At 39.0% G+C, this 15,363-nt stretch overlaps 2 protein-coding genes across 6 annotated transcripts in view; one reads left to right on the top strand and one right to left on the bottom strand.

Moving 5' to 3' along the window:
• SYCP3 (synaptonemal complex protein 3) overlaps positions 1–15,363 on the bottom strand; it is a 171,808-nt gene that overhangs the window by 148,665 nt on the left and 7,780 nt on the right. The gene's annotated exons all lie outside the window — the stretch shown is intronic.
• The window catches only part of PARPBP (PARP1 binding protein), a 24,160-nt gene continuing 10,970 nt past the window's right edge, over positions 2,174–15,363 (top strand). For 3 of the 5 annotated variants that reach the window (XM_053405930.1, XM_053405929.1, XM_053405932.1), the window contains exons 1-5: positions 2,174–2,332; positions 7,488–7,712; positions 9,213–9,323; positions 10,484–10,654; positions 12,222–12,376. In XM_053405930.1, coding sequence (XP_053261905.1) covers positions 2,183–2,332; positions 7,488–7,712; positions 9,213–9,323; positions 10,484–10,654; positions 12,222–12,376 — 812 coding nt within the window. In that variant the 5' untranslated portion in view covers positions 2,174–2,182. The other 2 variants (XM_053405933.1, XM_053405931.1) reach the window with 2 other exon arrangements.

The raw sequence follows: 15,363 nt of genomic DNA, 5'->3' as shown, positions 1-15,363 counted from the left end.
CGGGTTGCCAACTGATCGGGGGCAGCGAACAACGCCCTGGTCTCTTCTTGCTCCTAGCAGTAGTACATCCCATGCTGGATGGAAATGTGTAGCAGGATTTTAATTACGCTTGTAAAGTAACAAAAAATATGGACAATTTAGATGCATTAAAAAAAGGGACAACGAACTGATAAGCAGTTGTAAACATTGTTATTAGGACCCATGGAGGGGAAGGGTCCTGAGATTCAGAGTAATATCTTTATATGGTTTTTCAATTGCTTTTGTTATATGTTTATATATTCTTAAAGTCAAATAAAAGTTATTTACAAAAAACGGGAATGTGCTACGCTGCCAATGTGCTACACTGACACGGGAGGATTAGGCATATAATCTATTACTGTACGTGGAATGTGTGAAGAAGGCTTTCTTGAACTCTTAGCAGGTGCTTGGTTAGACATTTTCTCCTCTCACCTCGCTTTTAAAAGGTTTTTACCATGTAGGTGACCAGTTGAAGAGAAACGGTCTAGATGAGAGATTAGGAGGGCATCCATCAGTGTTCAAGTGTCTCTTTTTCAGGAATGGGCATAGTTGCCAAATTAGCAGAACCTGAAAAAAGACTCTGCCAGTAGAAGGGGAAAATGCCAGCCACTTTCAGGGGCTCCCCCTCCCCCCAAAAAAGTACTAGAGCAAGATAGATAGTGGCCTAAATGTCTCCAAGATGCCTCATTCCTACAAAGAAAGGCAATAGAAATTTCCCTTATAGTTTTGCTGCTACTTTATCATCATTATTTAAATGTCCATACTGTCATTCATCCAAATATCACAAGGTGGTGTACAACAGAAAAACGCAAAATACAAATATTTGGTTAAGAACTGATTGCTGCTTTAGAGTAAAATAGTTCCAGAATTTGCACCTCACTAGCCTTAGGGCTCACTATGGTATGAGATGAAATGACATTCTAGGGTGCTCCAGATAGTTGTAGTAGTTCAGGCTTTTACCTTAAGATAGGTTTAGGGAATGTTTTTGGCTGCATGGGCCAGATCCTTATCAGGATTGGCCTCACAGACCACTGAGTTGGTTGCATGCACCAAGTCTATGTAAAGAACTGGCTAATGTAGCCAAACTGAGTAGAATTTAACCCCCAGCTCATCTGCTGAGAAGAGATTAAATCCTCCTGCGTGCACCAGTTCCCTATGGAGAACTGGCACACAAAGCCAATGTAGAATTGGCCCCCAGGTTATTTTTATGTACCTTCAAATGACATAGGATTTTTCTGTCATACTGTCACTTTGGTAACTCATCTTACCCTAATCTTTCATATTTCCCTGTTGTTTCCATGTCACATTTATTCTTGAGCCATGTTATGTCCTTATTGAATAGCATTTAGATGTGTTTGCTTCTCATGCCCCTAGTCATGAAGAATATTTTTATCCTGTTATTTTAAAGGTTTACCCCTTCTGTGTAGTTCAAAATTAAACTAAGCAGTGTTAGAAATTAGCCAGATGCCAGGCACATTTTGCTACTGGCATGTGTCCAGTTGCTACCACGAGATCTCTGGATGCCAAGTTGGCAACTGACATCTCCATCTGGCTGGTCTCTCCAGCTTTCTTAAGCAGGTAAGCAGAACAACTTATTTATTGCGTGTATATTCCACCTTTTCCTCCAAGGAGTACATGGCTCACCCTACTCCTCAATTATTCCCTGCAGTGACCCTGTGAGGTAGGTTGAGGGACTGTGACTGGCCCAAAGTCGCCCAGTGAGCTTCATGACTGAGTGGGGATTTGAACCTTGATCTCCCAAGTCCTGGTCCAACACTTTAACTACTAAACCACACTTCTGAGTACTTCTGCTATAGAGCAGCTATATAAATTAAGTAGGTAATTAAGTATGGGGAAAGCACTTAGAGAAGGGTCTGAAAGATTTTTATTGAAGCTTGAATTAGTTTTATTCTGATTGTTTTATTTAGCATTTTAATGTGTTGCAACTGCTTTGGAATTTTTTCTTTAAAATATAAAGTGGTATAGAAATGTAGAGAAAAATAATTATATATATATCTCCTTGCACAAAAACACACCTAGACATTCAGTTTTGGCAACCTCAACCTAGGTTTAAGCTGTCATTTGGTGATTAGCTTATACATCTGTGTTTCTAACACTGAAACTAAGTAAAATTAGTATTATTTTACTTTCTAATTTTAGGATCATGGCTTCCCTTCAGCAAAGGATCTTGAATATTATTCAGTGTTTTCGAAAAGAATGGCGCTTATTTTCAGAATCTGAAAGGACTACTGTGTGTGGTGTAGATTGCATGCTGATGGCTTTGTACCTATCGGTTGCTGAGGTCAATAAAAAGGTTAGTGAACAAAGTTAGGGAAATTTTCTGTCTTGAATACTTCGTTCACAAGGTGCCCAGATAAAGTTGAAGGATGCCTTTACTGCTTCTGATGCTTGAGAAGGGAGGAGTCTTGCTAGCCTCTTCAAAATGCTGCTTATATTTCTCATTGAGCTGTTTCAGATGCAATGGGAAAAGGTGGCTTTTTTGCTATATGTATGAGTTCCACCGAACACTCTTCTTTCTTCCCCATGCCATTGACTGGAAACCATTCATCCTCACTGGAAAAAGTTAAAAGGTAACACTGTTACAGGAATAAACCTACTTCTGCGTCCTTTTTGTCTCAAATGGATGAGGAATAAGGCCCCTGACTTCTGTTTCTTTGTCATACTCAAGCGTAACAGAATGTTGGGAAGTGTTAGATGCTTAATGTTTTGGCTGTTAACATAACATATGTTTTAATTTTCTTTTCTTTGGAATGGAATCAGTTTAGCATATCCATGTGTGTGTCTTTAAATATATGCCTAACTACTTAAATGACTTAGGATCTTAATGAGGACTACATTTCTAATAAAGTTGGAAGTACATATAATTCAAGTTACAATTACTGCAAGGTTAGCATTTGTGTAACTTGGTTACAGTGGAACCAATTTTTTCTTCTTTGTCCAAGTGCAAGCAGCTGAAGGATGAAGTACCTCAGCAGACTTTTCCAGGAAAGCTCACTTTCTTCTGCTGAGACTGACCATGGAAATTTTCAGCTCAAAAGGATTTTACATCATAAAATTATAAGCAGATGAAAAAGTGGGGAGGGTTAGTGAGGAACTTGTTTTTCAGTTGCATCTGTAACATTATGCTTATAGTTATATATACACTTTTCTGACATATGATATATTTTTGTTTAACAAAGATCTTTAGTGAAAAGTTGGAACCTTTATTGGCCTCTGCTGTTCTGGTGGTTTGCAAGGGCAAACAAACATTGTTATCAAACCAGACCAAAAATAAGCATTGTTTCTGTCCGATGAATTAACATAACTTTTAAAAGAGACAGAGCAATCCAAACCCCTCTGCTGGTGTGGGGGCTCTGCAGGGAGCACCCCAATGTGCTTGCCCAAATGGTTAGTGTATGGAAGCTGCTTTCAGAAACAACTGCAATTCTGTGGGGCTGGGCCAGCACAGGATCCACTGGATCCTGGGCCTGGCCTGCTACTAATCATGTGATTGGAGGGTACCCAGTATGGGCCTCTGTTGCACCTCTCTGGCAGCTGGTTCAGCAGAGGTTTTATATTTGCATTTTATTATAATTTTATTTTAGTTAGCAAACTTACAAATCACCAGCCTCATATTACTAACATGCTTAGTCTAGTTAATGCACGAAGGGGTTAAACTGTCCTGCCAGGTTTAACTCACTTTGGGGGAGGGAGTTAATCAAGCCACTTCAATCTACCTGATGAATGCAGTGTGTGAAGAGGCTAAGTTGGTTGCTCCAGCTTAGCCGCATGTCTCTAACAAGCCTCTCTTGAATTCCTGTATCAATAATTTTGGAACTTTCACCACTATGCAACTAAGCCAAGTTTTACTAAAATATATAGATCAAGGGTGGTAGGAAAAATTAATAAATACTACTCATAATACTGTCTGTACAACCTTTTCTGAATGCTGTATGGAAAAACACATGAAACTGACCTTTGGAGAGTTTGTAAGTAAACCATTTTTAACTTACCAGATTTCTATGTTAGGGAAAGAAGGAAGCTTTGGAACTCACAAGGGCATATTTTATAGATCTAACAGCCTATATTTCCATGCTTTAGTATGCTGCATATTTAGTGATTTTAAATCTCTGCTGGGGTTCTCTCACCAAAGAGTACTTGCCCCAAACTTGGCACACAGGAATTCTCATTTTATACCTATTTTTTCATTACACTAACATATAGGTACCATGGTTTCTTTGTAATTCCTCTGTAGTAACATGATGCAACATACTTCCATTTTCGGTGTAATTATTTAAAAAATATATTTAATAATTTCTGTAAAGAAATTTTGTTAGAAATTTGGAATTTAGAACAAAAAAGCTCTGTAGTAATATGTTCAGAAAGTACATGATTATTCCAAAAAACATTTGGAAGAACTGCAGGGCTTTAAGATTGGTAAAAGTTTGATTTTTTTCACTTTACCCTTGTGAAATATAATATTCCTGTTGTCTATCAGAGAATTAAAGTGTTGAACTTTGTGAACTTCCTTTATAAATTAGCCAGCTGGCATTTATTCCTAGCAAAACATTTTCTGAGTCCTACCACAAACTCTCACAATCCTTTCTATGAATAATATGCTGTCACGGTGGGCACCTGATCATGAAAACTGATATCTGGACAGCATTTTTATTTGGATTTAAAATGTTTTTACAATACCAGTATAAACACAGTTAAGCTCTGCAAATTCTTCATCTTGTGAGAAAAGATTTTGACTGAATTATTCTGAAGCTTAACTAGTAGTTACACTTCAAAGAACTGGTTTCAAAACAGTGGTTTTTTTTAAAAGAGCTGCAACCACCAGACTTTTGCCATCACTTCCTGGGCCCCCACCAGCTGCTATGATGGCAACTACCAGGCAGCCAAACTATCCCAGCAAAACACTTCTGCATTCTAGTTCCCAGCATACTTTCATTCCAGGAGAAGTCCAGAATGCCATAGATATAGACCAGCAAGTGAAGAGAGTACCTTTGTTCCATGTAGTACCTCAATACAGGCATAGCTACAGGAAGGTGGGATTTAGTCTTAGCTAAAGTTCAACATGGCAGCAGCAGCAGCATTGCCACAACCCACCTGGTGTGGCCTCCTGACCCACTGGTTAAGCCACCTATGGTGTACACAAGCCAACTTCAGAAACAACAATCTGAGTTTGGTTGATTTGAAAATAACTATAGTTAATTTAGCAACAATTTGTCAGTCACAGCAAAACCAGTTAAGCAAAGGAAAGTAAAAAACTTATAAACTTTTCTAAATGGTTGCATGATGGAAGTCTCACTGTGGCTCATTTCTTCTCATGCAGATACTGTAATACTAAACCACAGTGGGTCTCAAACTTTTTTCTCTGGACTACACTTTCAGAATAAAAATTTGCTTGCACCACATTGAATATTTTATTGATAAGAAATACATTGGAAAACAATAAGAAAGACATCCTATCAGTGCTTGATTTATAAAATAGAACACAACTACTTTATAATAGTGCCTGGCGTGCTTTGGTCCATGGGGTCACGAAGAGTCGGACACGACTAAATGACTAAACAACAACAACAATTTTATAATATGATCAGGGGGCATCCGGAAAGTTTAAAACAATGCAGCTAAATAAGAACATGAATCATTCCCAAAATATGATAGAAGAGCCTCTTACATACGTACCATAAATATGTATATAAACTCACACCTCTCATTGAACGCGAGCTTGCTTTTGTCAGGTAATCTCATTTATATGATGTCTAATTTGAGGCAGACAAACTATCATCTCTTCATCAAGGCCTTTTTCTCTTTTGCAATCTTTCATATTTGTCAGAGTTGAAAATCCCTGTTCACAACAGTACGTTGTGGAGAACTGTAGAAGAATAGCCAATGCTATTTTCAAGCACTCTGTTCAAACAGCAATTCTGCATCACAGCTAGGATTGTCCTCAGTATCGCTTGGTGCTCTTCCTCTCATTTTGAAAAGATATCTATCCATATTCTGCAAATAATAATAAAAAATTGATACTATACTACACTGAATGATTGTCCTCAAATCTTCCTGCTGCCCTTGCCATCCTCTCCTGACATACTAGTGTGGCATGCCACACCCTTTGAGGAACACTGGCATAGCATGACATGTGAACATGGTGAGTGGACTGGACACAGATGACATTTACTTCCTATTGAAATCAATGTAGTACAGTGGTACGTCAGGTTACATACGCTTCAGGTTACATACGCTTCCAGTTACAAACTCCGCTAACCCAGAAATAGTGCTTCAGGTTAAGAACTTTGCTTCAGGATGAGAACAGAAATCGTGCTCCGGCGGCGCAGCAACAGCAGGAGGCCCCATTAGCTAAAGTGGTGCTTCAGGTTAAGAACAGTTTCAGGTTAAGTACGGACCTCCGGAACGAATTAAGTACTTAACCCGAGGTACCACTGTATAGATAAAGACTTGCTTGTCCAAATCATTTCAACTGGATGTAAGTTCAGCTTTAGTCTGATGCCAATCCACTCCACCAATCATTTGTCCAGGGAATGGTTTGATGGCATATGATGCTGCCACCATGGGGAAGGTAAGCAGGCCTTTTAAATGTATTTAGATGGTATTAGTCATTCTTAAGTGTTTAAAATATGTTTTTATTTTTTTATATGTACAGTTTTATTACTGTGTTGTTTGCTACCATGAGCTCCTTGGAGGGGAAGGGCAGAATAGAAATTTAATGAATAAAATAAATATGTAAGGGTCAGTGTCTGTGGGAGACCAGGCTCTACAAACCCTTTAATATATGTATTTATTTATTACATTTGTTACACACACACCCTTTTCTCCAAGGAGCTAAAGGCATACATGGTTCTTCCTCTCATTTAATATCCACAACAACCTGGTGATGCAGGTTAATCTGAGGGGCAGTGACTGGCCCAAGGTCTCATTGTGAGTTTCATAGTTGAGTGAGGATTTGAGCCCTGGTCCCCCATGCCCTAGTCCTGCACCACACTGGCCTGATATTTCCAGGAAGTAAGGCATTGGTATAAATATGAAAACTGAGGAAAGGAAGAGTGAGGAAAGCAGTAAAGGCTGTAAGTGGCCATAGGAAGATGAGTCTAAAGTATGTCTCATGGCTCTAAGTCACATGATGATTTTGATATGTAGCTTTAAATCTTAGAAACAGTGACCAGTCCATATAGATATATTATCTTGATGTTTTCTCCTATCTACTGTCCCATTAGAATCAAACCATGCCACAACAATGCATTTTTAAAAGGCTTGGGGAGGAAATTGATATGGGTATTTTCCTTAAAGTCTTTCATAAAATAGTTAAATGCTCTATGTGATTAGTTTTTGCTTTTCAGCATAATATAACTTTGTAAGACTGGTTTGTATTTTATTAGCCTGCTATTCCTGTTCCAAATAAGTACCGTAAGCAGATTTCCCCCTCTTGTATTAATTTACAGAACCGCGGAGATTTTGAAGCATCTCTTAGTGAACTGCTATTAACTTGGAATTACCTGGTACCTGACAAACTGGGCATACTGCAGAAAAATATGGAAGCTCCTGAAAACTATGCTGACATCACAAGTGCATATGCCAGCTTTTTAAAACGCTGCAATATGGTGGATCTAATAGACGTCTATCAAAAATGTAGGGCACTAGCACTGGAAAATGAATCGGTTTCCTGTGTAAGTATTTTATTTATTTAATTAATTAAAACAGCCACTTTTCTCATAGCCTATGACAAGTAAGCTGGACTTTAAGACGACCAAGCAGGGAAAGGAACACCTCAAATTTGCTTTATCTCAGCCTGTTGCTGTGCCACAAAAATGGCTAACAAAGTAAATGTGGATTGGTAAGCATTATTTGTGGGCTAGTAACTTTTGTGGGCTTATTTAAAAGAATGGAATAAAATGTTGCCAAGAAGGTGATGTAGATGAAGTTAAATTAGCTACACAGTAATCCTGCAATCCATGCCAAAGCCACATATTAGCCATATAAGCTACTTCAGTTTTTGTGCTAAACTTGGTAAGGATAAAAGCTATGTGGTTATGAAATAAGATAATCCCCTCTTAATGTGTCTGGCACAACTCTATGGAAAGGATGCTCTTTCATGTCAGAGTAACTCAGAATTAAATTCCAGGGATGCAGTCACTTTAATCGGAAACATTATGAAGACAAACTGCTATGGTACTTTAAATTATGAGCATGTGTTGAGGAAAGTTCTGCCTGTTGAAAACTTGCTTTAGAAGTTTTGATTTTTGATTTTTCTTTGTAATTTTGATTCTTGAATATTTTTTATCATTTTATTTCCCTATCATCAAATGCCTGCACATTTCTGATTCACTTAATCACCTTAAAAAAACCAAAAAACAGTACCAGAAACTTGTATCTAAAGGAATTAAAGCCCATTCCAGCCTTACATATGTCCATGTTTTAAATATCCAACAAGTATTCTGGAATCAATTTTTAGGTCCCTCCCCATAAAGCCTCTGTTTTACAAATGTGATAGTGGCATGTTACATCCTTTAAATTATAATAAGAGCCCTGCTGAATCAGTTCAAATGTTTATTCCCGCATCCTGTTCTCACAGTGGTTAACCAGATACCTACTGAAAACCCGCAAGCAAGATGTGAGTGCAATAGCATTCTTACTTAGGATTCCTGGCAACTTGTATACTGGGGCACACTGCTTCTAACAGTGGAGAGAGAACATTGACTAGTAACCATGGTAGCCCTATTCTCTATGCATTTGTCGAAACCACCCAGGCTGGTAGCCATTGCTGCATCATGTGGGAGCCAATCCTCTAGTAATGCACTGTGTGAAGAAGTAATTCCTATCTACTTTCTCCACAACATGCATAATCTTTGATACTTCTGTCGTATATAAGATTATGGATGGTGTGGAGAATGTGAACAGAGAGAAAAGGAGCACTCTGAGAGATTCTGGCACTAATGGTTAATCCTGCATTCTCAACAAGGACCAGTTTAAAGCTAACCAGTAGTTTTCTTTTTGAGCACCCATATTCCTCAACCACTTTTCTGCTTTGGGATTTTTGCTATCTATTTGTGCAGCAAACTTTGTTCTGTGTACTCAAGAATCGAAACAGCCTCCACAACCTGTTCCTTGAAAAGAATGGTAGTAGAGTGTCTAGTTACAGTTCTGAAATATCTTATTTCTTCCCAAAGGCACAACTGTTAGAATTTATTGCCGGAACAGCAGATTTAGCCATTGAGAATCATTCAGTTCTTACTACCCCCTCAACACCAACCAGCAGAGTGAACCAGGATCATGAAGAGGTAAAATGTATGAGTATTGTCCTATATCCCAACTATCATAGTGTTTATTGTAACACGTATTTGCTTATGTACAGAAATCACACTTGGACTCTAATACAGTATTGAAATTTAGCTGCATCTTTGCTTTCTTTGAAAGAAGAAAACTAGTATTCTATTTTGTGGAAAGACATTTCAGAACATGTAGATAAGCATGGTAAAAGATTCCAAGATTCAGAATCCCATCATAATCTCTACCCACGTTTTCTTACCTGTACACCCCTGCTGCCTTTCAGTTACTCAAACCTTGCTCTGGAGTCATTAATGAGATTGGAATGATGAACAATCCTATGATGAAATAGCGTCTATTGCCAGGGTGGTCAGTATGGAAAGTCTAGATCTCAGGCTGGAAAGAACAAAAGTAATTTAAAATTTTGTCCAGTGTACTTTTATATATTACCATATTTTTCCCCTATAGGACGCACTTTTCCCCCTCCAAAAATGAAGGGGAAATGTGTGTGCATCCTATGGGGCGAATGCAGGCTTTCGCTGAAGCCTGGAGAGCAAGAGGGGTCGGTGTGCAACGACCCCTCTCGCTCTCCAGGCTTCGCGGACCTCTCCGCAAGCAGCGGGAGCGCTCCTGCTGCTTGCGGAGAGTTGCCTGCACGCCGAAGCCTGCGCGCGCTGAGATCAGCACGCCCAGGCTTCACGGACCTCTCCGCAAGCAGCGGGAGCCAGCGCTGGGCTCCCACGGCTTGCAGAGAGCTGCCTGTTTGGGGGCTGGGGTTGGGGGAAGCTCAGGCCTCCCCCACCGCAGCCCCGCGCCTGGGGGGGGGGGAAATAATTTTTTTCCCTTTATTTCCCCCCAAAAAACCTAGGTGCGCCTTATGGGACGGTGCGTCCTATAGGGCGAAAAATATGGTAATTATAATCCATATTTGTTTCTTTAATTGCTTACCTGATTTTTCAAAATGGAGATTAGTGAATTGAAAGCTAGTGTAGTATTTTTGCTTTCCTACATATGAGTTTCCTAATATTTTGCTAAATTGTGTTTTCATGAAGCAGCTCTGTTTAGGGAAGCTTTTAATGTTTGATGTATCACGGTATTGTAATATTTTGTTGGAAGCCGCCCATTATTATTATTATTATTATTGAATAAACTAACAGGATTCTTTTTTATGTAGCTACCATTGATGGTGAAGAAAATTTTGTATGCATATTTAAGCATATTGGTTAACTCCAAGAATGATCTGGCATTTGCTTACATTTTAAACGTTCCTGACAGAGGACTTGGAAGGGAAGCTTTTACTGACCTAAAACATGCTGCACAGCAGAGACAAATGCCCATATTCTTGGTACGTGTGACAAATCAAAGCATTTTTTTTGTATTTGAAGGCATTAAGGAGATGCAATAGGATGATTTTTTTGGGTTTTTTTAAGCAAACTCTGTAGGAGCTGGATTGGGATTGTTCATGTAACAGCTAGAAGTCATCCATTTGTACTGCGTTATCCATGCTGGCTGTACAAATCCTCCAGTATGCCATTTTAGACAAGTGAATATAGGCATAGTTTCTGTGAGGATTGTTGCAGTCAGGTACGCTGTGTAGGTACACCAAATACTGAAAAAGTTGACAGAAATCCTTCTAATGTACTAGCTTTTCAGGACAGCTCATCTGTATCAGTATAGTTTTGGTGGAGCCAGAGGGGAACAAATCAAAACTGAAGGGCTTCAGAACACTAAAGTTGCTTTATGAAGCAGTAGTTGTGAAAAAAGTGTTTCCTAAATTCTCTGTCAAATGGGCATTACTCAAAGATCTTTGCCCATTATCAGTGACAGAGCCATAGGAAATCACTCAGGCCAGACCACTGCACCATGTATTCATAATTTGGGTTTTAAATGTTAATTCCTTTCAAAACATGACTTGGGAACAGGTTTGATGTAGCATAGTCAAGTTTTTGGGGCGTTATAATTGAATAAGTATGGGAAAATGTGAAGGATTAATCAGTTCAATTCCTAAAGTTGTATTATTTGGTGTTTTATGAGTTATGGACTTGAACTATGTTCATCAGCCACTCTTTTATGGTTACCAAAGAAAGAAAACTTCTTTGTATAAAAACATGGTTTTCTTTTGGCAGCTTTGTTCTAAAGAAGAAGAATAACGAAATACTTTCCATTGAGTAGTCAAGATCCTATGAAGCACACAGAATCTGCAGTGTATCCATGAGCACTGGCAGAATTATTCTACAAGGTTGGGGGTTCTCTAAAAATCTAACCCCCATCTTTTTTTTTAATTATACAATATGTAGATAGGAAGAACACACTTGTAGACCCACCAGATTCTGCTGCACTGGTTAACTGGGTTTGTGTATGTTTTTGCCAAAGGATTACTTTATGATGTGCTTGAGGGTCAATGAATATCCCAAGTCCTGTTGAGGCAGACTCATGTGCCTTCCATACAGGCCACCTCTGAGTTGGCAGCTATGGGGTCAGAATTTTGACCCAGAAGTCACATGATGCTAGTATCTGCTTTGATAGACACAATTTTAATTGAATTCTGCACAAAACATTTAAATGTAAGGTGGCTGGCTAATGGGAAGATCAAATTTGTCTTACTATGCAGGCACAATCCTTCTGGCTTGAAACAGTAGAATGGGTTGAACCATTAATATACTTAAGTTTTCCAAAGATTTGTAGTTTTGTTTCACAACAGTACACAATTATCATATTTGGAACAGATTTGTCTTTGTTTTACAATCGTATAGAAAGCCATTATGTTTACTTTAATTTTAAGGAATAATTTGGACTTTTCTTTGATGCCATGAATCATCCTATTTGTGGGAATATTTGTGGTTTACGTGTGGTGTATTGGTTTTCTATGTTTGCATTACTATTTTACTTAGCTAAATTATATGTCTTGTTAGATGGCGACGTCTTTTATCAGAACCATAGAACTTGGAGGAAAAGGTTATGCCCCTTCCCCAGCTGATCCTTTAAGAACTCATATGAAGGGACTTTCACACTTGGTTCACTTCATTGATAAACTGGAAGAAATTATTGGTGGAGTCCAGGATCCGAGGTAATAATTTCCCTATGTATGTGTACATGCAGCACTGTTTAAAATGTATATTCCTTCATTAAAACAAAGCCAGCAACTATTACAAATGCACTCATTCTTAGCTATTTTAGATAGAGGGTTTTCAAACCTTGTAAGCCTGTCAATATGAAGATTGAATCTATTCAGCCTTTCCTTAATAACAACTGCAGTAAAGCAGACAGGGCAAGAGAGGTTATTTGAAAAAAAATATTGAAAATAGTTTGACTTGGAGTAAGCCCCATCAAATGCACTGGAATTTACTTCTGAGTAGACACAGAAATCCTATACATGTCTATTCATAAATAAGGCCCATTGAGTTAAAAGACGCCTTCTGTCAGGAAAGTAGGCATAGAATTGCACCCTAGGTCTCTTTCTTTCCTTGCTTTCCCGCACGCTTGAGTTGGTTTGCACATCACATTATATGTTGTTTAGCACAGAAGCAACTGGATCAGTCTAGCAGGCCAGAGCCTTATACTTCTCTCTTCCCCAACCCCTGCTGGCCAAACTTGAGCTGTGCTGGGCCACTCACCTGTCAATCACCTGATGTCACAATGACATTGGATGATGTAGCATGTTGGAGTACTAGTGATCAGCTGATGGTTGTACTTCAGAAGCTGGGTGTATAGTGCTTCTGAAGCCCTGCTGAGCAGCCCTTTTGGCTCTCCCATCTTGTTACTTGCATATACCTGCCATGATGTCATGGGACTGGCAGGTAGGTGTGACTGACAAGTAAGTGGATTCCTGACAGCCTAATTAAGCCTCTGGGTCAGAGGTTCCTCACTCCAAGTTTTTTATGACATGCATAAACGGGGAAAAGCCCGAAGTTTACACACTAAATTCCTCTTTCCCCCTCCAGTGTGGCTGGGTGGGGGAGTTCAGAAGCTTTTGCTTATGCTTTAAGTTTGCCACAGTTTGTTGTGTTATCTGGACAAACAAACTGTGGTTAAAACTATGGTTAATTTTAAAAGAAGCAAACTTCAAACTGGTTTCTGAAGCTGATGGATAAAGTTTATTATAACTCTGGGTCCAGATGGCATAGCAAGATGAGCTTAACTAAAAGTGGAGGTTAAAACTTCCAAATTCCAGAGGGTAGGAGCACATGAAACTGGGACTTGTTTTACTAATTCTAGATCATAAACATTGCACTGTGCTTTATTGTGATATGTGAATCTTTCTTGCTTCTGTTCCATTTTTTCTTTCTCTAGTTTTTCTTGATTTAAGCTTGCTTTCTTGTGTTACCAAAGAATATCAGTAGTAGTAACAGAGGCTAGCGCTGTTACTGCAAACTTGCCTAGTATTACATCCTGTGCACAACCACAGAAGTGACATCTGTGTTCAAAGAACTTTGCAGTTCACAGTATCTGGGCAAATCTGGGTGGGTGAAGAACGAATGGGATTGACAAGGAGAAATGCGGGGGAAGAAGCAGTCAGTTTAGGCAAAAGTTCAGGAAATACTTAATTAAAGAAGAGTTCATTGAAAGATGAGAACCTGATACATGAACCTGATAACTGTGAGCTGTATAACAGGAGGGCAACTTTGCAGACAGAACAAGGATCTGCAAGGGAGAGAGAAGGGAGGTACGTGTGGGAATCAAGTGAAAATGAGTTTATAAATTAAGGATAGGAAACCTGTGATCCTCCAAACATTGTACAACTCCAGCTTCCTTAATTTCTGACCTTCCCTGCTATAGTTACAAAGCTTCTCAGAGAGCCAGTGTGGGAGGAGAGGTGACATGATAATGGAGGGTTCCTTAGAAAAATATATTTCAGTATCACATGGCCAGAAAAATTTCCTTATCCTAGAGCAGTTTGTGGGCTGAGGATATATAACTCTTTGAACAGCTACATGGGATGTCCTTTAGTTGGCCATGCTTTTTTAGCAGAGAGAAGACAAACAGCCCAGCTACGTGTTAAACCATTAACTGGGCAAATATTTCTGGCATCCTTAAATAATGGAAGATGCTTCTAACCTGAGATAGCTATAAATCTGCATGCCCATCACATCATACCAGTCATTACATGAGAAGTTCAAGTATAAAAACCATTGGCCCCTTGATGAGGCACCCATAGGGGAACAGTACCTAGTGAGGATGGAGTTTACCAGAGTGGTCACTGTATTTTTTATTTTTTTTTAAGAAAAAGCTTGATTGGCCAGCTAAGGAATTTTCCAAGTTTTTAACCCTGGAGTAAAAAGAGGTTTGTGAAAACTATGAGGGATAATACAAGGCTTTGAATATGGCGAGGGGAAATTCCAGAGAGTTGGCATCAAAATACCTGAGCTAGCATTTCAAACACCTATTCTATAAAAATGTGCATTCTAAAATAAGTAATTGGTAAAATAACATAAGTTCTCATGCTGATTGATGCCCACAATCTATCATGAGCTGTCTTTCTATTGTATAACAACATACCGTAATATAATACATTATATTTCTTATAAATTGCAATGTGTATTTTCTGTAACTGCCATGACAGGGGAAAAAATAAAAATGCTGATACCTCTGTAATAGGGTTTTGATATATGCTTTCCTGTTCCTGGAATAGATGTTGGGGAAGCTGTTTTATGTCCTATCAGTTTTTGAATGCTGTCCATATTCTTGACAGCCTGTATTGCTCTCCCCGTCACATAGTTCCCAGAAACAGTACATACTATAGAATCCTATTGAGTGGTAGTATTCTTTTTATGCTGCCAGCAACTTGTTTATACTATAGGATCAAACTTGTGAGTATCCAAGGCCAGAGCATGCAGGGGCATCCTGACCACCACTTTAGTACTGGAGGAACATGGCTTCATGATAAATCAGCTGAAGAGCTTTCTCATCACAGCTGAGAGGATCCAACACCTGGGAGTGAGGAGGGGGTGACACAATCCAGCTCAAAATATTTGTGTCCCAGGAGCAAGAAGACAACCTTCTGGACAAAACAAGGAAGTTCATAACCTGAATGCAGCTCCATCTAATGGGCATGGT

Source organism: Podarcis raffonei, chromosome 10 (assembly GCF_027172205.1).
Source record: "Podarcis raffonei isolate rPodRaf1 chromosome 10, rPodRaf1.pri, whole genome shotgun sequence".
Lineage (NCBI taxonomy): Eukaryota > Metazoa > Chordata > Lepidosauria > Squamata > Lacertidae > Podarcis > Podarcis raffonei.
The sequence above is the reverse complement of the archived record's forward strand: the minus strand, read 5'-3'. Positions and strand labels throughout refer to the sequence as shown.